This window comes from Tympanuchus pallidicinctus, unplaced genomic scaffold (genome assembly GCF_026119805.1).
Source record: "Tympanuchus pallidicinctus isolate F22 unplaced genomic scaffold, pur_lepc_1.0 scaffold17, whole genome shotgun sequence".
Lineage (NCBI taxonomy): Eukaryota > Metazoa > Chordata > Aves > Galliformes > Phasianidae > Tympanuchus > Tympanuchus pallidicinctus.
The window spans coordinates 2532930-2557966 of NW_026294690.1; the positions used below are offsets into that span (position 1 = coordinate 2532930).

At 59.0% G+C, this 25037-nt stretch overlaps 4 protein-coding genes across 9 annotated transcripts in view; 3 read left to right on the plus strand and 1 right to left on the minus strand.

Annotated features, from left to right (window-relative positions):
• Positions 1-387: 387 nt before the first annotated feature.
• UBA7 (ubiquitin like modifier activating enzyme 7) lies at positions 388-6408 on the plus strand. Of its 2 annotated transcripts, none has more exons than XM_052678742.1 (21): positions 388-690; positions 755-861; positions 987-1077; positions 1192-1333; positions 1406-1503; positions 1595-1741; positions 1809-1967; positions 2123-2230; positions 2303-2383; positions 2451-2606; positions 2686-2851; positions 2929-3125; positions 3281-3345; positions 3448-3625; positions 3699-3773; positions 3905-4091; positions 4193-4290; positions 4367-4453; positions 4519-4710; positions 5816-6018; positions 6237-6408. In XM_052678742.1, exons 1-21 carry the CDS (start codon positions 403-405, stop codon positions 6349-6351), a joined length of 2940 nt encoding a protein of 979 aa, XP_052534702.1. In that variant the 5' UTR covers positions 388-402; the 3' UTR covers positions 6352-6408. The 2 variants fall into 2 exon arrangements, with proteins under 2 accessions (XP_052534702.1, XP_052534704.1); XM_052678744.1 differs by having other exon boundaries at positions 3589-3625.
• A 69-nt stretch (positions 6409-6477) lies between these two features.
• Positions 6478-8337, minus strand: INKA1 (inka box actin regulator 1). Its single transcript, XM_052678749.1, has 2 exons — positions 8195-8337; positions 6478-7320 (listed from the first exon to the last, which is right to left on the minus strand). Exons 1-2 carry the CDS (start codon positions 8243-8245, stop codon positions 6526-6528), a joined length of 846 nt encoding a protein of 281 aa, XP_052534709.1. The 5' UTR covers positions 8246-8337; the 3' UTR covers positions 6478-6525.
• Positions 8338-8513: 176 nt separating this feature from the next.
• CDHR4 (cadherin related family member 4) lies at positions 8514-13945 on the plus strand. 3 transcript variants are annotated; one of them, XM_052678939.1, is made up of 18 exons: positions 8514-8858; positions 9078-9098; positions 9216-9457; positions 9545-9793; positions 9892-9987; positions 10505-10608; positions 10679-10815; positions 10895-11060; positions 11138-11288; positions 11410-11512; positions 11770-11985; positions 12054-12193; positions 12331-12475; positions 12548-12750; positions 12822-12961; positions 13035-13070; positions 13632-13747; positions 13815-13945. In XM_052678939.1, the coding sequence occupies exons 1-18, from the start codon at positions 8807-8809 to the stop codon at positions 13868-13870; spliced, it is 2373 nt and encodes a 790-aa protein (XP_052534899.1). In that variant the 5' UTR covers positions 8514-8806; the 3' UTR covers positions 13871-13945. The 3 variants fall into 3 exon arrangements, with proteins under 3 accessions (XP_052534899.1, XP_052534897.1, XP_052534898.1); XM_052678937.1 differs by having other exon boundaries at positions 9078-9457; XM_052678938.1 differs by lacking the exons at positions 13632-13747; positions 13815-13945 and having other exon boundaries at positions 9078-9457; positions 13038-13625.
• A 483-nt stretch (positions 13946-14428) lies between these two features.
• IP6K1 (inositol hexakisphosphate kinase 1) overlaps positions 14429-25037 on the plus strand; it is a 35554-nt gene continuing 24945 nt past the window's right edge. The window contains exons 1-3 of one of the 3 annotated variants that reach the window (XM_052678309.1): positions 14450-14549; positions 14828-14882; positions 19025-19124. The gene's annotated coding sequence lies outside the window, so the exon portion shown is untranslated. Of the gene's footprint in view, positions 14550-14827; positions 14883-19024; positions 19125-25037 lie in introns of all 3 variants that reach the window. The other 2 variants (XM_052678307.1, XM_052678308.1) reach the window with 2 other exon arrangements.

The following is a 25037-nucleotide window of genomic DNA, read 5'->3' on the forward strand; positions in this document are numbered from 1 at the left end:
GATGGTACGGGTGCTGCTGGGGGCTCGGTGTGGGTGCCGTCCCTTTAAATGGGTCCGGGGGTTTGGGAGAACGCGTATGGGTACAGGGAGGCATCCCATGCGTGGATGGGTCTCAATAAGGGATGCGAGTTGCTCGGTAATGGTTATAGGTGTGGATCCTGCTGATGGCGTGGTGGTACGGTGCGGGTGGGGGTGCTGGTGGGGCGCGGGTATGGGCGAAGGTTCCGGGAATGAACACGGGTACAGGCTGGGTGCTGATAATGAGTGCGAGTACGGGCAGGGATCCCATTAATGGGTGTGGATGTGGGCAGGGTCCCAGTAAGGGGTACAGGGATGGGTGGGGGTCTGCGGAGCGGACCTCGGCTGTGGGTGCGAGAAGATGTGGGGCTGGGGATTCCAGTAATGGCTGTGGAGGAGCCATGGGGATGGGAACGGCTGGGAGATCTCTGTCTCAGTGGGGATTGGGGTGCCTGTGCTAGGAATGGAGTGTGGGCTCTCTGTTCCGGGTCTGGTCCCCATCAGTGCCGCAGGCCCACGAGTGCCGCTGCCCCACAGTTCCTCCAGGGGGAGTGCAGTGTGGAACAGAACCGTGCTGAGGCATCCCAGCGGCTGCTGGCCACACTGAACCCTGATGTGGAAGTGTCAGTGCACTCCGGGGAGCTATCGGAGGAGTTCCTCACTGCCTTCCAGGTGAGTCTGGCCCCCAGCCCAGGGGTGCCATGGGGCTCCAGTGCCCACTGACAGCCCTGTGCAGGTGGTGGTGCTGACCGAGTGCCCGCTGGAGGAGCAGCTCCGTGTTGGGGACATCTGCCATGCCAAGGGTGTCTGCTTCATCGTGGCCGATGCCAAAGGGCTGGCGGGGTAAGGACTTAGCACGGCATGGCACCAGGTGGCTGCCCCTTCTTACCCTCCCCTGCCCCTCCGTGCCCCCATAAGCCTGGTGGATGGGACCTGCCCACTCTCAGAGCTGCATTGTCCCTGCCCAGGCAGCTCTTCTGTGACTTCGGGGAGCACTTTGTTGTCCAAGACCCAGGGGAAGGCGACCCGCTCTGTGCCACTGTGCAGCACATCTCCCAGGTTGGAAGCTCTGTGGTTGTCCCTGCACCCCGGCATGGCAGCTTTTCAGCTCCATGTCTCTGACCCAAAATGCTGCCTGGATTGAAGCTGCACGCCCACATCTCCTCTGCTCAGGGCAACCCGGGGATCGTGACATGCGCAGGGGCAGACAAGAACTATGGCCACCGCTTCAGTGATGGTGATCTGGTGATGTTTTCTGGTGTGGAGGGCATGGTGGAGCTGAACAGCAGCGAGCCCTGCCCTGTACGCGTGCTGGGTGAGTGCCCACCCCAGGGTCTGCGGGGGTCCCTGGTGGTGACCGTGACACCCATCCTCCCCTGCTCCCCAGATGGCTTCAGGTTGGAGATTGGTGACACAAGCACCTTCTCGCCATACTGCGGTGGGGGCCGGGTTTCGGAGGTGCGGCCACGCCAGGAGCACTCGTATGTACGTGCCCCCGTGCCACTGCAGTGCCACCCCCAGCAGCAGCCCCGTGCCCCCACCGTGTCCCCACCGTGTCCCCATGCTGTGTCAGCAGGAGCCCCTCCGCCAGGCGCTGGCGATGCCCAGGATCCAGGCCAGGAGCTCCACGGAGCTGCTGCGCAGCCGCAGTCTGCACGCTGCCTTCCAGGCCCTGCACGCCTTCTGCCAAGAGCGGGGCCGCCTGCCTCAGCCCCGAGCATCTGTGAGTTTCCTCCCAGCCCCCCTGGCCCGTGCCCCCTACAGCACTGCCATTGCCCCTCTACCCACAGGAGGATGCTGAGCGTGTGCTGGAGCTGGCACGTGAGCTGGGCTCGGCGCTGGGCCCCCTGGATGAGGACGTCGTGCGAGCGTTTGCCAGCGTCAGCGCTGGGGAGCTGTGCCCGGTGGCATCCTTCATCGGTGCGCTGGCTGCCCAGGAGGCGATAAAGGTGAGCGGCCGTGCGGCGAGCTCTGCTGTCTCCAAGCGCTCGGTGGCCACGAGAGGGCACCTGCTGCCTTCCTGGGGACACCGGGTGCTCAGAGCAGGGCGCTGGGCGGGCTGACGTGGTGCCAATGCTGGGCACGGGCACTTCTCTCGCCCCAGGCCATCACGGGGAAGTTCCTGCCCCTGGATCAGTGGTTTTACTTTGACGCCCTGGAGTGCCTGGCCGTGGAGGGGGCTGCGGGGCTGATGCCGGAGGACTGCGCCCCGGTGAGTGGCCGCTGCCGCTGGGTGCCGCGATGCCGTGCCCACCCCCACTGACAGCGATCCCTCTCCCGGCAGAGGGGATCCCGCTACGATGGACAGATTGCCGTGTTCGGGGCTGACTTCCAGGAGGAGCTGGGCCGCCAGAAGTACTTTGTGGTGAGCGGGGTGCGGGCAGTGGCGTGACACCGCCGGGGCGTTGGGGTGCAGTGGCTGTGCCTCGCAGGTGGGAGCCGGCGCCATCGGCTGCGAGCTGCTGAAGAACTTTGCCATGATGGGGCTGGCAGCGGGGCCGGGCGGGGACATCACCGTCACCGACATGGACACGGTCGCACACTCCAACCTGCACCGGCAGCTTCTCTTCCGTGAGGCTGACGTGGGGGTGAGCTCCCCCCAGAGGGGACCTGGGCGGTGCAGGGATGTGAGACAGGAGGGAGCCACCCCCACTCTGTGCCCTGCAGAAGCCGAAGGCGCAGGTGGCTGCAGCCGCTGTACGGCTCATGAACCCGGACATCAAGGTGACGGCTCACCAGGTCCAGCTGGGCCCCGGCACCGAGAAGCTCTTTGGGAACACTTTCTTCCAGCGGCTGGATGGTGTTGTCAGTGCTCTGGACACGCTGACGGCCCGTGAGTGCTTAAGTGGGGCAGGGATGAGCCCTGTCTCCATGCTACCAGGATGGATGCATACCCTCTTCTCCCCACAGGCGCCTATCTGGAGAGCTGCTGCATCCGCTCCCGCACGGCGCTGCTGGACACGGGCACAGAGGGGGCAAAGGGCAATGTGCTGGCCATGGTGCCCCCCCTGAGCCAGCAGCTGGAGCCAAGCAGCGACCCCACAGATAGGAGCTTCCCACTGTGCACACTGCGCTTCTTCCCCTCTGCCATCGAGCATACGCTGCTGGTACAGATGTGGATCCTTGCACCTGGCCCTTTGGTGTCCCATCCCGCCAGCAGGATGTGGCCCCAGCCGCTTCCTGCCAGGGTATCACCATCATGGTGAATGGGGAGGGGTCGCAGTGTGGGAACCCAGCACTCAGCCCTGTCCCCTCAATGCAGTGGGCTCGTGATGAGTTCGAGGGGCTCTTCCAGCTGCCTGCAGAGAGCGTGAACCGCTTCCTGGGGTGAGTACAGACTCCCTGCCCTGAGGCCAAGGTCAAGGAACAGACGGCCACGTCCTGCACGTGGTGTCACTGCGGGCATGCTGGTAGTGCCTAGCTTTGCAGGGAGCTGCCCGATGAGTCGGTGCGATGGGAGGGCCTGGTGGTGCCCAAGCAGGTGCAGAGGAGCCTGCAGGAGCGGCCGCGGGACTGGGGGGACTGCGTGCGCTGGGCCTGCCAGCACTGGCAGCTCCGCTATCACGACAGCATCAAACAGCTGCTGCACGACGTGCCACCCTCACACGTGAGCATGGGTCCCCCTTGTGCCATTTGATGGAGAGGTGTCCCTGGCCCTGACTCCGCTTTCCCTGTGGCAGGAAAGCAGCCCCGGTGTGCCCTTCTGGTCAGGGGACAAGAGGTGTCCCCACCCACTGATATTTGACCCCAGCAATGTGAGTGCATGGATTATGGGGCCAGGGAGAACTGCTGGTGGGCACTGGGCGCAGCAGAGCTGCTCAGACAACCTGAATGAGCTCTGCAGCATGGAGGATGAGCGGCACCTCCATCTCCCCCTGTACTGCAGGACACCCACCTGGCATACGTGGAGGCTGCTGCCCAGCTCCTGGCTCACACCTACAGGCTGCCATCCTGTGGTGACCGAATGGCCACGCGGGATGTCCTCTGCCACGTGGTGCTGCCACCCTTTGTGCCCAAGGACGGGCGCTACGTCCCCACAGCAGAGGGCATGGAGGAGGTGGAGGAGACTCTGGGTAAGGCTGCATGTCTGTATCCCCAAAACCCGATGAAGAGGCACGGGCCAGGAGGTGCAGTTGTGATAACGAGTTCCTGGCCTGTGCCCCTGCATCCCCAGAGCCTGGACAGATGCTGGATCTCGTGCAAGAGCTGGCGCAGTGGAAACAGGAGCTAGGAGGGGGCACAGAGGCAATGGACGCCATCCACTATGACAAGGTACCGCAGCTGCAGGGCTCGGGGAGGTGGCACTGCTTCCCATGGAACTCCCTTGTCTCCACGCTCTTCCCTGCAGGACAGTGACCTCCACTTAAGCTTCATCACGGCTGCATCCAACCTGCGTGCAGAGAACTACGGCATCCCACCTGCGAGCCGGCTGACGGTGAGTGCCATCCCCGAGGGCCCCCCTCCCCACAGGGCAGTTGGTGACACCCCTCTTGTCCTCAGAGCCAGCGCATTGCTGGGCGCATTGTGCCCGCCATCATCACCACCACAGCGGCCGTGGCTGCCCTGGCGTGCCTGGAGGTTTACAAGCTGGTGTGGAGATGCCGGGACCTCCAATGCTACCGCAACAGCAACCTGTTCCTGTCTGCATGCCTGTTTTTCCGCATCCAGCCCCCGCCAGCCCCCACATACTGGGTAGGACCCTCTCCCTGAGGCGCTCCAGCAGCCCCACGCTGTGCCCCACGGCTAGTGTGTGCAGGGCTGCAGCAGCCACTCGCATCTGGCTGATGGGAAGCAGCTGCAGCAGCCGGCGAGCAGCTGGCACTGGGCCCGGGGCTGCCTGCAGCTGTGGGGGGAGCAGAGCTGGGGTCCCCCCCTTTCTGCCAGAGGGGGGAAAGCAAAGCCACATCGGGGTGGGGGGGCAGGCCCAGATTGGGACCGTCTGGGTGATAGAGGCCCCTTTGTCTGGGGGTTTATGGCGTGCGAGGCAGCCCTTCCTGCGCGGCAGGAAGCGCCGATTGGAACCAGATTGGCCCGGGGGGCCCAGGGCCGGGGGCAGGAAGAGGGGGAGGAAAAGGGCCTTCATCGCCTCCGTGCCGGCTGCAGCTCAGCTTCAGGCTGCCCAGCCACCCCACGACCCTCCTGCTTCTGTGCCCTGCCGCCCAGTCCTGTGCCATAGCCTCGGGGTGGCCTGGATGCATTTGGCACCGTGCCGGGGCAGAGGATGTTGCTGTGGTGCTCCGTGCCCTTTGGTCCCCATCTGTGCCCAGCATCCTGCTCTGGGGCTCCCAGTGCTGCTCCGTGACACTTCATGCTGGGATGTGGCAGGAATGCTGTCCTATGGCTCGGTGCCCGGTGCTACCGTGGGGTCCTGAGAGCCCACCAAGGGTGTGGCCAGGGCCTGGGGGCCATGGTGTGCGTGTGGCTGTGGTGGTACGGATGGGGTTAAGGCCTCTCCCGGCACAGGCAACAGAAGGCAGGACGCGAGGGCGGCCCGTTGCCAGCATCCGCGGGACACGGCTGGGGCCGGAGCAGCGCTGCCTGCAGCGGGGGCAGATGGTGGACAGCCATGCCAAGTGCTGGGGTCGCATCCTGCATTCGGGCCGCAGCCAGGGTCACAAAACCCCCGGGGGCCACAGGCTCAAGAAGAGGCGATTGTGTGGGGCTGGGCTGCTTGTCAATGGGGCTTTGTGCGTGGTTGGGGCCAGCGGTGCCGGGGGATGGCCGTGTCCCATTCCCATCTCCCTGTCCCCGAAACTCCTCAAACAGCCCTGGTCCATTCTCCCTGCTCTCCTTGCAGTACCGGGGAAAGGAGTGGAGCTGCTGGGACCGGCTGGAGGTGCGTGCTATTGGGGAGGACGGGCAGGCGATGACGGTGCGGGAGCTGCTGGCTTGGCTGCAGGAGGAGCACGGGTGGACCGTCACCAAGCTCCTGCGTGGCAGCACCATGCTGTACGATGGAGAGGAGGATGAGGAGATGCGGGCACAGCAGCAGGCACAGAGGTAGGCAGCCGGCTCTGGCCGTGCCCTAGTGCTGCAGGGCCCCCATCTCTCCTGCTCCGCTCCAGCTGCAGAGTAAACATCCTGCTGCCGGCAGCGCTTCCTCTGCCGGACCCCCGCCGGCCCCCCACCATAGGGGCTGGGGAGCGGGCCTGGGCTCCGGCCCGGTGTGGCTTTCCCAGCCTGAGGGGCCCAGCACACCGTTCCTTTCCCGGCTGCAGGCTGTCAGATGGTGTGGAGCGCTCCGCGGAGCCGCAGCAGCTGGAGCTGCAGTACGTGTGTGCCGGGGATGAGCTGGAGGACGTCTGCCCCCCGCTTCTCTGCACCCTGCCCTGAGCCCGCGGGGTCCCCAGATGTCCCCGCCTGCCCCTCGCAATAAAAGCTGCAGGATAAGCTGTGACACGTGCTCACTGCGTCGCACCTCTGCCGGCGCTGCGCCCCACAAAGGCTGCCGTGCGTCCGTTTCGTACAAAACGGGGGTTTATTTACAGCGGGGAGGGGGTGGCGGGGCTAGATGTAGCCGATGACGTCGTTGCAGATGATGGGCTGGCGGCTGCGGCTGTTCATGAGGGCAGTGAAGCGGTGGAAGTCCGTGGCCAGCTGGGCGATGTTGCTGTGGGACTGGTGGAAGCAGGCTCCCTTGGGCTGCCCGCCCAGCCCCAGCGGGCACGACAGGCGCTTGGCGGGGTCGCGGCCCCCCGGCCGGGCTCCCTCTGCGGCGCGGGGCCGGGCCATGCTGGCCAGCTTGCGGCGCACGTTGCCCGAGAGGCTGAGCAGGAAGGCGGGCGGTTTGCCCAAGCGGCGCGAGGACTCGGCGGGCGGTCGACGGCGGGGCTCGGCGCCCACCTCGGGCAGGTCCATCCAGTTCTCCACCAGGTCGGCGAAGCAGTTGTCCCCCAGCACCAGAGGCTGCCGGTTGCGGCTCTGCGACAGCAGCGACACCGTCCAGTCCCTCCCGTCGGCCGGCTCGAGCGCCCGCCACTGCTCCAGGCAGGCGTCCGACGTGGATTTGGGGCGGGCGCGGCGGGCGGGGGCGGGCGCGGGGGTGCCGGCGGAGAGTCGGTGTGCACGCTGGCAGGGCGGGGGGTGCCGCCGCAGCACCGGCGCTTCGTCCTCGCGCCACGTGCCCCCCGACGCCTCCGAGTAGCCCGAGTCGCACTCCAGGCTGCGCACGCTGGCGGGGGGCGAGCGGGCGGCCGGGCCCCCCTGCTCCTCCTCGCCGCAGGCCGAGGCGGGGCGGCGGGGCGCGGGGAGGGGGTCGCGTTCGGCCGGCCGCGTGCCGGGCATGTGCTCCCGGCGGCAGCGCTGCGGGGAGAGGGCGGCTCAGCGTCGGGCCGGCGGCGGGCGCAGGTCTCGGCTCGCCCGCGGCCCCGGGCTCCGCTTTCCCGCAGCCCCGGCCGGCGTGCGGCGGCATGTCAGAGAGCGCGCGGCGCCCAGCCCGGCCGTGCCTGCGGGAAGTGACACGGGGCCGAGGCACGTAGCAGCCCCGCGCCCCCGCCCCGGCCCCTCACTGCCACGGGGCGCCCCGATCGGTGGGACGGGACGGGGCGACGTCCCCAGGGAGGGCCTTCCTCTCGGGGACGCCGGGTGCCCGTCGGGCCCGCTCGCCCCGGGCTCGGCGCACCCCGACCGCGCGGGGCTGAGGAGCGGCGAGGGAACGGGGAGCGCTGCCGAGCGGCAGCGGAAGGAGAGCCCCGTCCCCGCGGCCGGGCCGCTCCTCTTTCTTGAATTCCTATTGTCTGAGCCCAAAAGCTGGCTGTTACGTCCGCTTCCCTCTCGCGGAAAGCCGAGCGCGCAGGGCGGCCCGCTCAGCGTCCTGTCCCACCGCCCGCAGCAGCGCCCCGTCCCTTCTCCCCTGTCCCCACGTCCCTCTCCCTTCTCCCCCTCCCCGGTCCCAGCTGGCGCCGCGCCACCGCCCCGCACCACCCTGTCCCGCGGGGGCCGTGGGGCGCTGGGAGGGCGCGGGGCGGGAGGGGCTCCGCGGTTCCCGGTGCCGCTCGGGTCGGGGCCGCGGCTGACAGCTCGCCGCTCGTTCCCCTCCGGCCTCGCGCCCCCCGCCCGCGCCCCGCGTCCCGCGCGCGGTGCTCCCACGCGTGATGTCACCGCGCTGATGTCACTCGCGGCCCCGCGCCCCGACACGCCGCGACCCGTCCGTCCTCCCGCACCCCGCGGCACTCACCGGCTCGACGCGGCGCTGCCCGAGGCCGCCGTCCAGACGGGCGCTGTGCATCCCCGGCCCGGCCCCGCTCCCGGTGCCGGTGCCGGTGCCGGAGCGGCCGCGGCCCCGCGGAGCAGCGGAGCGCGGCTCAGTCCCGGCCCTGCCCGCCGCCTCCCGCCGCGGCGCCGCCCCGCCTGCCGCAGCCAATGGGACCGCCGTAACGTGAGCTCGGGCCGTACCGGCACCGGCACCGCCCCGCCTCGCCCGCCGCCCCGGGGCCCCGCTCGGCGCGCCCGGACACGACCCGCGGGGCGAGGCGGCCCCGTTACGGGCGCCGGGCTCCGAGCGGGAGGGGAGCGGAGACCCTCCGCCCGCCCGCGCTCCGCCAGCGCCTGTTAATTGCCGGCTATTAGCCGCTCTAGTTTGCTAATGAAGGTTTACAATTAGCCACCCGGTAATTCTGCCGGTTCCCGAGGCGCGGCGTGGATCGGCGGCCTCAGCAGGGCCGTGACCTGACCCCCTCTCACCCCGGGGCTGGGCTGGGAGCCGCGGTGACCGGCGTGACGCCGGGCATGGGTGGTGCCCGACTCCCGTGGCAACGCGCTCCGGCTTGTCCCAAACAGCTGCCAAGCCATGGGCACGTACGGACACCTCACCTTCCTCCTCCTCCTCCTCCATGCCCCAGGTAGGCACCCTGAGGTTCAAGGGCGCCCAAAGGAACTAAAAGAGGGACGGGAAACGGGGTGCCCCGGGTGCCCCCGGGTACCCACCCCAGGATAGGCACAGGGGGTGGCATCTTCAGAGTCTGGGACACATCTGGGGTATCTTGGGGACGTCTCCGAGGCACCCTTGGGGCACTGCAGGGACAGCCTGGCAGGCTGCAGTGACACTCTGCTCTTTGCAGGGACCTTTGTAAAGTCGGCAGGTAAGAGCGGCGGGGCCACCCGTACCCCCATGGGGACAGGACCCAGTTCCCTGACACAGCCGTGCGAGCTGCTGGTGGCAGCGGCCACACGAGGCCAATCCTGGGGTGTCCCGCCAGCCCTGCCCGACCTGCCGCGCATAGTGACACTGAGTGAGGACGCTGCACCGGGCGCCCGCGTGGCCGAGGTGGCTGCGTCCTGCAGCAATGCCAGCAGCAGCCCCCAAGTCACGCTGCAGCGCGTCGAGTCCTCTGTCCCCGTGGGCTCCAATGTCACCCCACGCAACGCCGATCCCAGCCACCCCTTCAACCCCGTTGCGATCAGTGCCGATGGCGTGCCTGCTTCCTCATTTAGGGCGGAGGTACGGCTGGGGGGCAGGGAGCAGGGCTGGAGCGCGTGGCGCCCTGCTGAGCAGCGTGCCTCCACTGAGCACCGTGTCCCCACACAGGTGACGCTGCGTGCCGGCGCAGAGCTCGATGCCCACCGGGTGAACTGGTACGCGCTGGTGCTGCGCGCTGCCTGTCCTGGCGAGCAGGAGGTGACGGGGCAGCTGTTTGTGCGGGTGACATCGGGGCAGGCGCTGCGCTGTGGCTTCCCGTTTGCCAGCACTGGTGGCGACGTGGTGCGGGTGTCAGCAGGCGTGGCACCCCGTGCGCCCCTGTATGCGGTGCAGGCGCAGCCACCGGGTGGGCTGATGGTGAGTGCCAGCTGTGCCGTGTCCCACAGCCTCCCAAAGGGAGCAGACCCTGGGGACAGCCAGGCGCAGGGATGGAATTCTCATCTCTCCTCTGACAGTTCCAGCTCAGAAATAGTGGCACGCCACTCACGCTGACCCATCAGGGCCTGGTGCTGGCGCCTGATGGTGGCTTCAGCCCCAGCAAGGACACCCAGGTGGGCACGAGTCCCCACTCTGACAGCACTGTCACCGCCTCTTTGGCACCACACACAGCCCTGTGTCCTGGTCCCCTCAGGCAGACCCAGTAGTGCTCAGCTCTCCTCTTGCTGTCCATACCTCCAACTTCTGTCCCCTTCTGTATCCCATCCCTGCCCCTATTTGCGTTCCTGACTTCATCCTCATCCCTATCCCTGTTCCCATCCCCATGCCAGTCTCCTCATCCTCATCCCTACTCTCATTCCTATTCCTAACCCAAGCCCTATTTGTGGCCTTCTCCATCCCCAGTCTTTGCCTCTATCCCTGTCCCTATCCTTCCCCGTTTCCCTCCCCATTTCTATGCCTGTCTCCTCCTTCATTATTGACCCCACCCCATTTCCATCCTTGCCTCCATCCTATCCCTATCCTCCAATTCCATCGCTATCCCAGTCCTCATTCCTGTCCCCATCTCCATCCCCATCCCTGATGGCAGTGTCACTCCTGGCTGTCTCACAGCCACCCCTGTGCTGCTCGCAGACGTTCAGGCTGGAGATAGAGGTGATGGATCTGCATGGGCAGAACTGCAGTGGGGTCGTGACGGTGGAAGTGCTGCCATCGCGCCATCCCCGTGTCACCATCCTGTGAGTGAGGCTGGGTGGGTGGGGGTGCTGGTAGCACCAGGCTGTGCCACACTGCCCGCTGTGCCCGCAGTGCTCCGCAGCAGGACGTGGTGGTGCCGGAGGGCATTGGCCCCTTGGTAGTGGTCACGCAGGTCCGTGCCAGCGGGGCCAACATCCGCTACGCCATCCTTGCTCCCACGTCACCAGTGCTCTTCACCATCGATGAAAGTGAGCATGGTGGCAGGGTCCCCGTGGCTGCCCTGTCCCCAGCCCTGTGCTCGGCTCAAGGCTGTGCCACCTCCTGCAGTGACGGGTGAGATCCGCAGCACGCGTCGGCTGGAGGTGGCCGGTGCACAGCTCCTCATCCAGGCATACAACGCGCTGCAGCCCTCTGACCAGGACACCATCGTGCTCAATGTCACCGTGAGGGGGACAGACCAGCAGGCACCATCCTGTGTGCCAGCCCTCTATGTGTATGGTTCAAGGGTTTTGAGGGTGATGCTCCACAGTGCTTGGGAAGTGGAGCTGAGCAGCAGCCACTCCCACACAGGTCCCAGGTGCGTGAGACCTTGTCCCCTGGCAGCACGCTGGTGACAATGAGGTGCACTGACCCTGCTGGCGATGACGGGTCCCTGCATTACATGCTGGAGGGGCCACCAGGCTCTCGTTCCCACTTCCACATGGAGGGGCCACAGCTGAAGGTGTGTGGGGCCAGAGCTGGTGAGCCCCCACTGGGGGAGCAGGGTCCTTCTAGCACCCAGCGGCATGGCAGGCTGTGGCTCTGGGGGATGCCCAGCACTACAGGACACCATGGCTTGGCAGGTCAACACCACTCTGGACTATGACACCGAGGCAATGGCTGCTATGGGCTTCCAGCTGAAGGCCACCATCGTGGTGACAGCCGGGGGACAGCCTCTGAGGAGCAGTGAGTGCCCATATCCCCTGCACCCTGTGCCCTTTGTCCCCTTCGCCCTGGGGAAGGTCAAAGTAGAGATGTGCAAAGCTCCCTTTGACCCCTAAACCAACACACAGCGGAGGAAATGCTCCTCTCCTGTGGCCCCAGTGATGCCCAACCCCTAGGGCACCAGTGTGGCACCATCCCAGTGTCCTTATGCAGCGTGCCCAGTGCAGTGTGGGCCATGGGATGGTGCCAGCGCAGCTGAGCTGCTGTGTGCTGTGCAGCCCGCATACCCGTGCTCGTGACAGTGATACCCGTCAACGAATTCACACCGGAGTGCCCCAATGGCATCATCTTCACCGTGTCAGAGACAGCACCTTTTGGCAGCATCGTGGGGCGCGTGGTTGGCACTGACCGTGACCGCCCACCGGACAGCCTCGAGTACAGCCTGGAGGGGGGCACTGGCCCTGCACAGCCCTTCTCCATCGATGCACGCACCGGTGAGTGCCCAGCCCTTCCCCTGCCTCACAGCACCCACGGGTGCCAGAGAGCTCACACGGCCCCACAGGTGAGATCCGTGTGGTGGGGCCCCTCGCCCCCCCGCGGCGCGCTGGCTACCGGCTGACGGTGCGGCTGACGGACACCCACAATGATCTGGACCCATTGAACCGGAGGAGCCGCCTGTGTGATGTGGCCGTGCGCCTGCAGGTGTGAGCGTGATGCCGGGGTGCCACCGGTGCAGGACGCTGTGCTGCGTCCCTGTGGCTGTCCCAGGGGTGGCTCTGGGCTGGAGGTACCCACGGGGACCGGGTGGGATGGAGCTGAGCCACCTCTGCTCCCGGCAGGCCATGCCTCAACGGGCACCACTGTGCAACCCGGAGGTGCAGGAGCTGAGAATCACAGCTGGGACAGGCAGCCGGCAGCCTGTCACCCACCTGGTGTGCAGTGGGGACCCAGAGGGCACCACGCTGTCCTATGCCATTGTCGGAGGTGAGGAACAGCCAAGCACTGTGACTTGTCTCTTCAGCACGGCCGAGGTGCTGAGCAGACCCTCCTATGCAGGCAATGAGGATGGGCACTTTCGGCAGGAGGGGAGCATGCTATCCTACATCCCCACCGGCCTGGCTGAGCCCCGCACGTTCGTGCTGCTGGTGGAGGTGTGGGGCAGCAGTGGGTCCCCACGCCGCAGCACCGTGCTGGCACTGGTGGTGCACGTCACACCCCGCAGCACCCCAGTGCCACCCAGCACCACCACCTTGCACACGGTGAGCAGCCTCCCATGGCCCGGGTGCCTCAGGCTGGGACACCACCTGGCCCCTCACCTCTGCTTCTGCAGACGCTGCAGAAGGAGCCACTGGTGGTCAGGCGGACGGTGCTGACTTGGCTCCCACCAGCTTGGTTTGTGGCAGTGCTGACTGCAACCAGCGCCCTGTTCCTGGCCAGCCTGTGCTGTGTGGCACACAGTGTGCTGCGCAGGTGAGCCCCAGCCCGCAGCATGGCACAGCACAGTGAGGTGGTGGCTCAGGGCTGCTTTCTGTTCTTCCTGCAGCAGCCGAAACCCCAGCAAGGTGCTTCTGAGTGAGAGGTGGGTGCTGGGCAGTGGTGAAGGCTCCCGTGGTGTCCCTGCAGCTGTGCGGGGAGATGTGGCACTTGGGGAGGGGATGCTGATGTCACCAGGGAGTTGCTCTGAGGAGCAGCCTCTGCTTTAGAGTAAGGGCACGGAGCAACGAGTGCAGGGATGGCGGTTTTACCAGGGAATGGCTGTGCCAGTGGGCAGGCTGGGGGCAGAAACTGTGCAGGGTGGCACAGCGCAACGCGAGGGTTGTTCCTGATGCCGGCTGGAGAAAGGAGTGACAAGGAGCTTTGAAAGGCTGTGGAGGGAGAGCCTGAGGGGCGGCAGAGCCATCCCAGCCCACAGCAGGCACCCGTATAGCGACAAGGAGCCACATCAGCCGTCGGGGTGGCCGACGGCCGTCTACAGCTACATAACCCAGCGCTACGCGACGTCACGGATGGGCACGGAGCCGGGAGCGCGGGAGCAGCCTCTGGGTGACACGCATGGCTCGGAGCCACCCGGGGTGCCGTCCGGCGGGACCCGCGCTCCCGGGTGAGGAGCGCCCTCCCTTCCCCCCCATTTCCCTCGCAGCTCCCGGGACGCGGCAGCGCAGAGCAGCGCCCGCGAGGAGGAGCGGAGCCGCCCCGCCGCCCGCAGCCCGTCCCTCTCGGCACCGCAGCCCTTCGACGGCCGCGCGCACGACCCACGTGAGCGCCGCGCCCCGGGTGAGAGGACGGGGCCGAGGGCACGGGCTGAGCGCCGCTCCCCCCGCAGGGACCGGCAGGGACTATCTGTTCAACAGCGTCACCGGGGCACGGCGCTGGATCTGAGCACCCCACGCGGGACGAGGATCCCGAGCGCCCGCCGTACGCGGGGCGCAGACATTAAACAGTGCACGGACCGCGCACCGCGCCGTCACTGCCGCGGGGCGCCCTGGGGAAGCGGGGGAGGTCGGCGCCTCGAGCGGAGCCGGGTGGGAGCCGAGAGGGCAGAACCGAGGCGCGGCCACGGGGCGGTACTGTGCCCGGACGGCCGTCCTCCCGCGGGGCCGCGCTCCGCGCCTCGGGCCGTGCCCACAGATGGGCTCCCACCGCGGCCCGCGCTCGCTGCGCAGCGCCCATTGGTCTGGCGTCCTCCCACTGGTGGCCAATGAGACGGCGCACCCTGCGGGGAGGCGGGCCGTCGGGGTGTGTCACGTGTGCCTAACGTGCGCGGCCATCCGGAGGCGGTCCGCACTCGGAAAGGGGCGGGGCGGTTTTAGGCTTGATTGACGTCTGTTCCGACCTATCAACGCGCCAGCTTCGGCCCCGGCGGGAGGGGCTCGGCTGCTGATTGCCGCAGAGCGCGGCGGGGCGGGCGTTGGACGGCGCGGTTGCTATGACGGCGCGCCCCTGGGGTCCGCCCCCTCGGCGGCCGCCATCTTGTTGTTGATTCGAACGGCGGGGAGCGGGCGGCGGCGCTGGGGGCTCGGGGTTGCCAGCCCCCGGCCGGGCAGGCGGAGCCGCCCCGGTGAGCGAGGCGGGCTGAGCTGAGGGCCGGACACGGAGCGCAGCCCCGCGAGGACAAAGGGGAGGGAATGGGGTGGGATGGGTTGGAACGGGACGGGTTGGAATGGGACGGGGGGAGCGGCGCGGCGGCGTGGAGGATGAGCGGGGAGGGGTGGGGGTCCGGGCGCGGCGGGAGGAGCCTGTCCGGGTCTGTCTGGGGCTGGAGGTCGGGGGATCCCGGCGTGCGGCGAGCCCGGCGGCAGCCCTAGCGGCCCTCCCTCTGTGCCCTTCCTTCTGCAGAGGCTGCGTGCGGCGAGGAGCCCTCGGAGCGCGGCGGTGCCATGAGAGCGGCATGGTGAGGGAGCGGCGCGGGCAGCGAGCTGAGCGCTCCTCCCGTCGAGCCGGCGCTGCCCCGGCTGTGCTCGGGGATCCGCGAGTCTGAGCGGCCGCCGTGCCCAGTGCGCGTGTGTGTGTGTGTGTGTGAGCGCGGCTGGGATGGGCTCGGTTTTGTATCCGAGCTGCTGCGAGGCTCCGTGCCCCTCCATCTTAGAGCTCTGAATCAGCAAAGCCCCCAACGGCGTGCTTCACTGTGTGCTGCTTTTGTCATGCCGGCCCGTCCTGCGTGTTTCTGCTTTCTTCCCTTCACAGCCGGCTGTCCCAGCTCGGTGTTTCTGAATCCCGGGGCTGGGCTTTGCTAACGGAGCGCTGTATGATGCCGTAGTGGTGTGCATCTCTTGGCTGGGCTGTGTCGGGTTGGCTGGCGGCATGTCTAACAAAGAACTGCACTGTAACATCTTTATCTGTTGAAGCAACGTGTCTGACCAGATGACTGATCTGTGTGCTAACGGTCAGGGCTTCAAGGTAGAAGAATACTCTATTCTGGATGTACGTTGCTGGGCTGAGGCTTTGGGCAAGCTGCCTTTTCCTGAAAGCCTGTCAGGAGCTTGATTTAGAATTGGATGCATCATTTGTTAGGTGTCATCACTGTTAACCTAAACAGGCCTACTGTGGGACATCGTAATCCTACGTAACAGTTCCTTGTCACTGAGGTTGAGGGGTGTTTCCCTGTTAGCTTAGCACTGCCCTGGGGTAAGTGCCCTATTTTAGAGCTGGAAGCAGTGGTGCACTTTGAAAAGATTAAGTGTGAACTCATTATGTACCAAGACATCACTGGGCTGATGTGTCAACTGCATAAAGCTCATGTTTTCTGTCTTTTGAATTTTCCTATTGCTAAATTTTCATCCAGTAGCTTTAGGAAGTATTTCATTCTCATCCTAGCTTTTTCACCACAAACGTTTCCAGGTGTTTGAATGAGCAACCTGTTCCATTCTGGTTAGAGCCTATGGGGCTGACTTGGTGTGTCCTTTTCATGGTGTGGCCTCTGCTTCCTATCCAATAAGGACTTCAGGTAGAGCAGGGGCAGTGAGCTTTGGCTCCCTGAGGCAGAAGTCAGTATATGCAGTGTTGTATGTGGAATCTCTGAAGACCATAGGACTGGGAAGGATAGGGGCCTCTTCTGAGCACATGTTTTTCCTTGGATGGTTGATGCTCTGGATATCCAGCAAGTCCCTCATGGCAGTTTTGTGTGTTTTTGATGTTGAAAAAGAGCAAGTGAGCGTGAATCACTGGTGAGATGAGAGAGGTTTCTAGGATCTGCTTCTAGTCACTGGGAATTTGTGCCACCTTCTCCACGTAGCTCCTATTGCTTTGAGCTCATATAATTAGAGCCTGCAGCCAACAGGAGGAGGGTCATGCCCTCTCCCTGCTGTTTGTGCCTTACCAGTTTGACCAGGGAACTAAAGACATTCACCCTGACCAAACTTCTTTCCTCCTGCTTTTGTGAGTAGTAGCATGATCTGCTTCATCATAAGGATGGCAATATCAGGCATGACCTTATTTTCCAAATATGCTGGAGGGCAAAATCAAGATTAGATGTGCACTGGGGGATCCCCCCTCGAGTGGCAGATTGTACAAGGCAACAGAACTGAGCGTTTCCATTGCCAGTATTGTGAAGTCAAGGTTAAAGTAGCAAGCACTCTGGTCAAAAAATGCCCTAGCTGAAGTTGTACCCGCAGCCTTAATCAGCTAATTAGCCTCCCCGACAAGCATTATAGTTTGTTCTTAATCATGCAGTTCCATGCTATTCTTGTCTATGCTAAGCTTCCTACTGTTTTCTTCTCTTGTTCCTCCTCCCACGTGTGGCACTTATTACATTTATTAACCTCTGAAAACGTGACCTTGTGAAGCGCGATGAGCGTGAGGTGATGAGCCCTGCCCGGGCTGGGAGCTGCCTGCTGGCCATCTGCTTGCAGCCTCCTGCTTTAATAGATCACCAGAGGCCTGTATAGACCTTGATTGTGTTTGAGATGTCTCTTCGTTTATTTGTCTGTTTCTCGAGGTTGCCGTGGAACTGGTGAGTGGGTTATGAGGTGGAGCATGCTGTCTCGTGGGTTGTGTTTCGAGTAAGAAGCACGGGTGTTCAGCCTGAAGCTCAATATGGACGGCCTTTACTCTTGAGCAGGCACATCTCTTGGTTGAAGCTGTAGAGTGTCTGATGAAGACCTTCTTTGGGCCATAACCCAGGCACTTAACGCACTGCCACCAGGTTCCCCCAATCCATCCACCATCAGTTAGCTTCAGGATGGTTGATACACGCAGCGAAGTTAAGTGGTGATGCTGGGCTGCAGAGTGTTGGAAGGCTGCAGGTTATTGCTGGCAGGAAGCTGCAGCCTGAGTGTTTTTTCTCTCCTGTTGGCAGTGTCAGTCCAGTTGTGGTGCTGGGCAGGGTGTAGGTTTGAACTTGACCTGTGACGTTTGCAGATGTGTGGCAGTTCAGCAGGGCCCTTACTCTGTGTCTGTGCTGTATGACTTGGCTAAAAGGAATGTCTGTAATTTCTGGCTTCTTTCTTTGAGAAAGAACGGCTACGAAATGCAAGGAGTTCCCTCCTGAGAACTGAGATGGGTGAGCTGGAGGAAGGAGTGAAAAGAACAAAGAAAATGTGACAGAAACCTCTGCAAGAATCAGGTTGACTATTTACATGACTTGTTGTAAACTGAAGGGACCCTTCAGATGCGAATAGCAGTAGCTGGCAGTCTCCTTTTTGTATTCCTGGTGTGACAGGAATGCAGAGCAGGATGCTGGCAAGTGTTTAATCTCAGGTTTGTTGCTGCTGTCATAAGGGTGGTGGGGGAGGAAGAGGAAGTGTCTGCATGGCTGCTTAGTTTCTGTTTTGCAGGCATTGCCTGTACACAGTGCTTTAGCTGTTCTGATGTGGCAGCAGCTGTTATTTTTGGCTTTCCCAGCATGCTGGTTTAGTAGATGCGCTTTCTAATGGATGCAGTTCTCCTAATTGTCATGTTGGGGTGCTTGTGCTTCCTATGTAGTTCCTTTCAGGTGCAGGTAGTACCTGGGAGCAGGTTATTTGCCTTTTTATTTTCTATATGTATTCTGAGTGGCAATAACTGTGTGAAACAAGCATGCTAAGCTTAAACTGTTATTTTGCATGCTTAAGCTGTTGTTTTGCATAACCCTTGTCAGTATGTGATCAGTTTCACTTACAAGGAATGATGTTATCCCATTCTCTTGGGAGAATCACAGAATGGCTTGAGTTGGAAGGGACCCCAAGCGTCATCAAGCTCCAACCCCCTGCCACATGCAGGGCCACCAACCTCCATAGCTAATACCAGACCAGGCTGCCCAGGGCTCCATCCAGCCTGGCCTTGAACACCTCCAGGGATGGAGCATCCACAGCCCCTCTGGGCAGCTGTTCCAGCACTTATTCCAGAACAAGAAGATAAGGTTCTCTATCAGAAGGTGCCTCCGTATCACGATATCCACAGTACTGTTAGCACGACTGCAGTTGGTTCTGTTTAAAGGCAGCATGGGCGTAACTGCCATAATTGTATTAATAGAAGATCAGGGCCGACCAAATCTGATAAACGCAGTAAAGAAAGTTGGAATATAATTTGCCTGTCCTGGCGGGATGTTACTAAGCATGGTTCAGAGCTCTGACAGATAAGCTGTGTCTGATTTAGCTTTTGTAGTTGGAAAGGTTATCTCCTCCACCAGCTGTCTTGCTGCTTTGCCAGAAGTTACCTCCCTGGTATTAGGGGCTGCAGCAGTTCCTGGTCAGCTGCCACCATTTAATACATGCTTTTTCTTGGTTAATATCCATTGGAGCGCAGTGTTGTGAACCAGGCCAGATGAAGAGCGGGTGTGCGCTCTCTTTTGCTTCACCTGCTGGTTGGTAACGATCAGCTGATGGCTGGAGGAGTCATTTGGGGGGCAGCGGCCCCTATAAATTAATTAAGAGCAGCTGTCAGAGCCCTGATCGGTACGTGAGAGGATTTGTGTCCTGAAAGGAGCTCGCTTTGAATTCAGGCCCCAGCCTTGAAGGAGGGTGTGATCTCAAACGCTGTGGATTGACGAAGCAGGTGAAGATCTAAACAAGGGCTGAGCTGCTCCTCCTTAACTTGTTTCCATACCACCTTTTGCAGGCTGACTCGCTTCTGGCACCCCGCGCCCTCTTGGTTGCAGGAGGTTGGCTCCACGTCCCGGTGACTGTTCAACAGAGAGAGTTTGGGTAACATCTCTAAGGTAACTTTTCTGTTTTGCCCTGAGCACAAATGCAGCCGCATTAAATATCATGCAAAGAAAAATCAGTTGCTTGCTTTTATACTTCTCGTGTTGTAATTGCATCCTTATGTATGTGTAGATATTGTTTCTGGGAAGGATGCTCTTATTTTCAGAGGAAACTACAGGAATCCCCATAAAAGCACTAACTGGGAATGAAAGGCTCACTATTTATTAACTTGTAACCAATTAAATGACACAATTCTTTATGATAAGAACTAAGCTGCCAGGTTTTGGAAGCTGAATCTGTCATGCATTAGCAACTCTTGCCGTTTTGGTGGCTGAATGCAGCTGTGTTACCTTAATACTGATTTCAGGATTTGATTATTGTCTTTTTTTGTTTTTGTTTTTTTTTTTTTCCTACCCTCTCCTTCCTGTTTTGAGTTTGGTGGAGTACAATAGCTTGATGTGTTGGTCTTCCATGCTGTGAGGCTACTTTGTGCTCTTCTGAATTTAGAAGAGGCTCTGGCATAGCTGCTGTCTTCCACCAGTTCTTCATTGACGAAGATACGACTCAGTAGCACTGTGTTATAAGTATCTGTTTACCACCAGGCTTGACTGACCTCAGGAGGCCCCGTTTTTAGGTAGTGGTTGTGTTGCACAGCTCTCTTCTTTGGTGAGGAGGTCTCAGGGCTGTGGAACTTGTGGTGTTTGCTGGCTTGAAGTGCAACCGAGGATGCCAAACTCCACAACTGCCTTCCTGGGAGAGGAGTGTTATGGTGGCTCTGCTGGAGATGCTCCTGTGTCTGTCACTGCTGACTTGCAGCAGATTTGGTGCTTATTTAAAGACTAGCAGTTGTGTAGCTCTTACGTTCTGCTGTGACGTTGCTCTTTTTCCCCCTTGTATTGTATAGTGAGTTGTATTTCCCCCTTCCTAAAGCTGTCCATTTAAAAACAGCACATCAACTTGAATTCAGATTACCTGTTGGTATCAAAGTGTTTTCGAGCATTTCACAAAGTGAATTTAGCAATACTGGCAGGGCACTAAGACAGGGTAAGGGCTGCTTGTTCTGCATCCTTTGACTGAACTGCCCGAGCTGCTTGAGCGTGTGTGGGGAGACGGCTGTGATCTCATTACAGCTAACGACAGGGATAAGCAGCTTCGAGCACCAGAATCAGCACAGCAGTGTCTGCAGATGTCAGTGAGTTATTTAAAGCAGGAAGGATTTGGGAACGAGGCCTGGGGGATTGCATGGTCCTGTGTCATAGTGGAGAAATGACCAAAGAACAGCTAGGATGAAGGCACCGAAGGTATTGCAGAGTGTGAAGTGTAACTGCTCCCTTGTGTTGTAGCACTGTGGATTGTAGCAAAACTAGCAAAGGCCTGGAGCTTTGGAAGGCCCTCCCAGTGCTCCTTTCTTAACAGAAGGAATATTTCACTTTTCCAGACTGTGATTTGTGTGTAAACTCCACACCAGGCTAATCACAAACATGCAGGTTTTGCCAAGATGAAATGTGACTGTCTTCAAGATTTCTTACTTTTGGGGACGTTGGGATGTTTTGCTTTGTTTCCTGTTTGGGCTGAGTCTGATGCTTTTTCTCAAGCTGTAAAAGTGACATTTTCTTTGGGCATAAAGCTGCTTCGTGTAATTCAAGTCTAATTTCTTTTTTTGCAGTTCTTACCATGAACACTGACCCAAACACGCTTACTAAAATTCGTACCTAAATCTGAATCAATAAGCATTATCAGGCACATTTCAAACATCCTGTATAGAACTGAGAAAACCACTAACTGCTTTAGTCTGTCTGATAAATAGCACTGCTGTTTTGTACCCTGCAAAATTGGAACAGCTTTTACTCTTTATTCTCCAGGCACTGTGTAAAGTGATGTTTCCTGTAGTACAGCACTGTTGTTTTTCCTGCACAAAACTAATCTGTTAATTATTCTTCTCGTTAAGTTAGACTGTATTTATGTTACTGTGCTGTTAGTTAATCACAGCTGTCACAGAATTACAGGGGCTGGAAGGGAGCTCTAGAGATCATCCTCCCTCCCCCCCAAAGCCAAGCAGGTTCCATACGTAATCTTTTCTTCTGTTGTAGTTCCTGTGGAAATAAATAGGAGATGCTGCTTTTGGGGTGACCTACGTGTATATGTACAGGTATTTTGCTTTAACAGATGCAGTCTGATAGGAGCTCAGCTTTAACAAACGAATTCTCTTTTGGCTTCAGAACTCTGTTACTTAGACGGTGGCCTCAGTTCTAACTGGTATTCTGCAAAGCCTGCTGGAAAGAGCTTTGAGCTCTGCTGAGCAGCTTAACATCTAGATAAGGTACTGGAAATCTGTGACCTGGGCAGTGTCTGTAGGAACTTGTTTCCAGCTGCTGCAGTGAACAGGAGGTTAAATGTAGGCTTTGTTTACCTGAGTCTTTACTTATTCTGAAAAGAAAGGATTTTGTGTTCCAGGCCTTCAGAATTGAGCTGGCTGCTGTGCTGGGGTATTCTGACACACCTGCTGTCCAGTCTCAGCATACGGTGTGAGGAGAGAAGTAACAAAGATCTGAAGCATTACAGGGCTCTTCTATTTAGGAAGAGCTTAAAAATACAGAAGAAGGAATTGTGTTCAGTGATTGTTGTTCTGGCATCCAAGAGCATCTTTAATACCCTTGGCTATTTTTCTTTCTGCACCACCCTTGTTTCTCTGGATCACTGGGAAGAGAGCACCAAAGGAGACACTGCTATGGTACTGCAGATGTTTCAAATGCCAAGTTTTGTTATTTGCCCTTCAGAATGCATAGCATCTCGCCAAGCTTGGAGCTGTGACTAGCTGTGCAACTTGTGTATCCTCTGAGAAAGCGCCCTCGGATTCAGATTGCCTTTTGTTGTCACACAGGTGGCTGGGGCTGTCTGCTCATTCACCTTCCAAAGCACGCTGCAGGCCACAGAACAGCTCTGGAGGTACTCTGACAGCTGCCAGGTTTTCAATCTGAGCATCTTGCAGATGACAGCAGAAGGCCCCTATCGAAACCCCTTCCCTGAGTATCTTCTGTATGCTTTGCCACACTGGATCATCACTAGGAAAGTGAGAGTATCCTTGTATGAAGTTCTCTTTAGCCTTGTAGGCAGTGTCAGATTAAATCTGCTGCCTTAGCTTTAGGCGCCCTCAGATCTTATATATACTTTACTGACATTAAGCACTAGCTGTAATGCCTGACTTTTGTCTGAAATGTTTGCTGTGACAGGATTTCTACCTTATTTTTATGCCCTGACTTGAAAAGTGAAATATTGCGCTTTAATCCCCGTGTTTCCTGGCACTGTTTCCTTGCATGCAGTAAGGACAAGAAGAATTCAGTAACAATACAATCAGATTTTTTTTCCCTAGTGTTGAGCTGGATCTAACAAGAAAGTTGCTCAGGCTTTTCTTTCCTTCTGCTTTTTGTAGGTGGGTTCACCACACAAGATAACATGCAGGCTTTTAGTGCTTCTACCTGGAAGACGTTAGAATGAACAGATCTCAAGTTCAGAAGCTGTAGCTCGACTTTTCTTGTCGTGACCTTAAGGGTCATCAGCTTAGGAAAATTAAATGATAACAAGTAAGGGGCGTGGATTTGCAGTGTGATTATGTGGCTTTAAATCCCTGTGGACGTGCCTATAAGGTCATTTCTGCTACAGACTGGGACAGCTGCATTCATCAGCAGGTTCACCCTTGTCTGGTGGTTCTGCTGCTGGAATCCCTTAATGTAGATACAGTTGCAATGAAGAGCCAGGCTTTTGAAGTAAAGCTTGTTTTGCTTTGGGTGCCGAGAGGGGAAGCAGTGGTGTGAGGGCTTTTTTCACTGCTGAGAGCAGCACGTGGGCTGAAGGAAATAAGTATTAGAAAAACAGAGCCCCAATATTCATCTTTTCCAGTTTAATCCATTTTTTCATCAGCAATTTAAAAAAAGGGAGAGGAATGGGGCGCAGCAGCAGTCATCTCTCAGTTGGTCTCATAAAAAGCTTTTACCTCTCCCCACAGACCTTGTTGTATTTATTTCACAACCACTGTCCACTCAGCACAGCAGAGCATCCTGCAGTTCCCTTTGCTCAGGTGGTAGAAGTGAAGCCACGTCCTGGGCACTGGTTGGTGCTGGGCTGTGGAGCACAGCGCGTTTGGCTGCGTTGCATTTCTCTGCCTCTCTGCTGCTTAACAGACCCCTGGGTTTGGTTTCGTGGTAGTGCCTTGTAGCTGTGTTAGCAGGAGGAACTGCTACATAACAGCTGCTCCTTTTCTTTTGGCACAGGACTGTGTGGCAGAACAAAGTGAATTTGTTTGGTTAGTATTGCTTTTGTGCTCGTAAATCTTCCCGTGGAGCTGACGTGCTTCTAGATGGTCCTCTTCTGTTTCTGCCATTTTGAGCAGAAAAGTAGCTAAAGCATTTGATTCTTTGGCCAAACGCAGCACTGCTCTCTGTGAAAGCATGAAACGCAGCACTGCTTTCATGTGCAAGCAGTGCCCTAATTTGAGTTGGTGTTAGCAATCTCTGTTCAGTGGTTCATGGATTGGGGCAAAAAATTCCAGCAATCATGACAAGTTAACTATCAAGTAAGACTAAGTTGAACTGGAATGCAAAGGATTGCTAGAAATAAAAGGATCTCCAAACTGCAGTCTTTTCAGTAGTTTATCAGAATCACAAAATTATAGGGGTTGGAAGGGATCTCCAGAGTTCATCAAGTTTACTTGACTGCTGTGCTGTTCCTTCTTGACATGCAGCTGGCTGAAGCGTGCCAGTGCTGAGTGGTTTGGCTGAGGGTGCTGAAGCCTTCAGTGAAGCACCAACACCAGTAACCTCTCCCTGCTTTTCTTTTGTAGCATCTTGCTTCATCCAGGTGCCAGCTGGGCACTTGTGACCTGTTAACTACAGTGGGAAGGTGTAAGGCTTTCTGTATTTCTCTTTGCTTTCGCAGTGATCAGACAACAGCTGGGCTGTGTGATAAGACCCCGTGAAGCAATCAAGGGCCTGCCAAATAAAATGCTGTCTTTTTCTAGCCAGGGGAGCTTCCAGCTGAAACAAAGTATTTGTTCAGCTTTGCCTTCATGGTAAGACAAAGAAAGGGAAGATGCCATTGCCAGTCACCTCCCTGCCTTTTCACACTCGAGCTCAACTGGCAGCAAAAATTTGTCTGTGTATCTGCCTGGGTATGTCAGATGGGAGCCCTCGTGGGTAGTGAAATTGCAGGTGGCACGAGGCTGTGAAGCTTACTGTACTGCCTTTCTTATCCTGGAGGGATAGGTGGAGCTTATTGAGACAACACATTCAAGTCACAGTATTCATCTGGTTTTGCTCAAGCCTGCTGCTTGTATATCTTCTTTAGTTTTGGCAGGAGTTTCTCGGGTCAGAACGTTACTGTGATGTGGTGTAGGGGTGGCAGGAGGCAGAGGTAAGGTTGCATTGTGGCTGAGCACGTTTGTTTCTGGACAGAAGTGAGAAGAGGGGAGTAGTGCTGCTGTGTTTGCTTGTTTGGATCTTAGGTTAGCCCTCTTTATTTTTAGAAAGGGTGTCCTGGATGGGCATCGCTGCAGATTTCTTGGAGTCAGAGGTCCTGTAGTTCCTTTAAGAATGGCACTGGCTGGGAATCCCTTTATCTAATGATGTTCATTTCTGAAATTAATTCTTAAACAGCTCAGGAACAGAGCAGCATATAGATCTGAGGAGACGGATCAGAGCAGTGTCACAGCCCACAGCATATCACAGTAATTGTAAAGTTACTTTACAGCGAGTTTGAAGCAAGCCAAATTAAATGTGGATTCTGAAGGGTGCTAAAGAGGAGATTAGCTTGCATGTGATGATTCTTCATTGCTTGCTGGTGTTTTGCTTTGATGCATAACTCTCAGGCTTGATAGATTTAAATCTAGATGGTGTCCTCATTCCTGGGAAACAAAACATTCGTGCTGCTTCCTG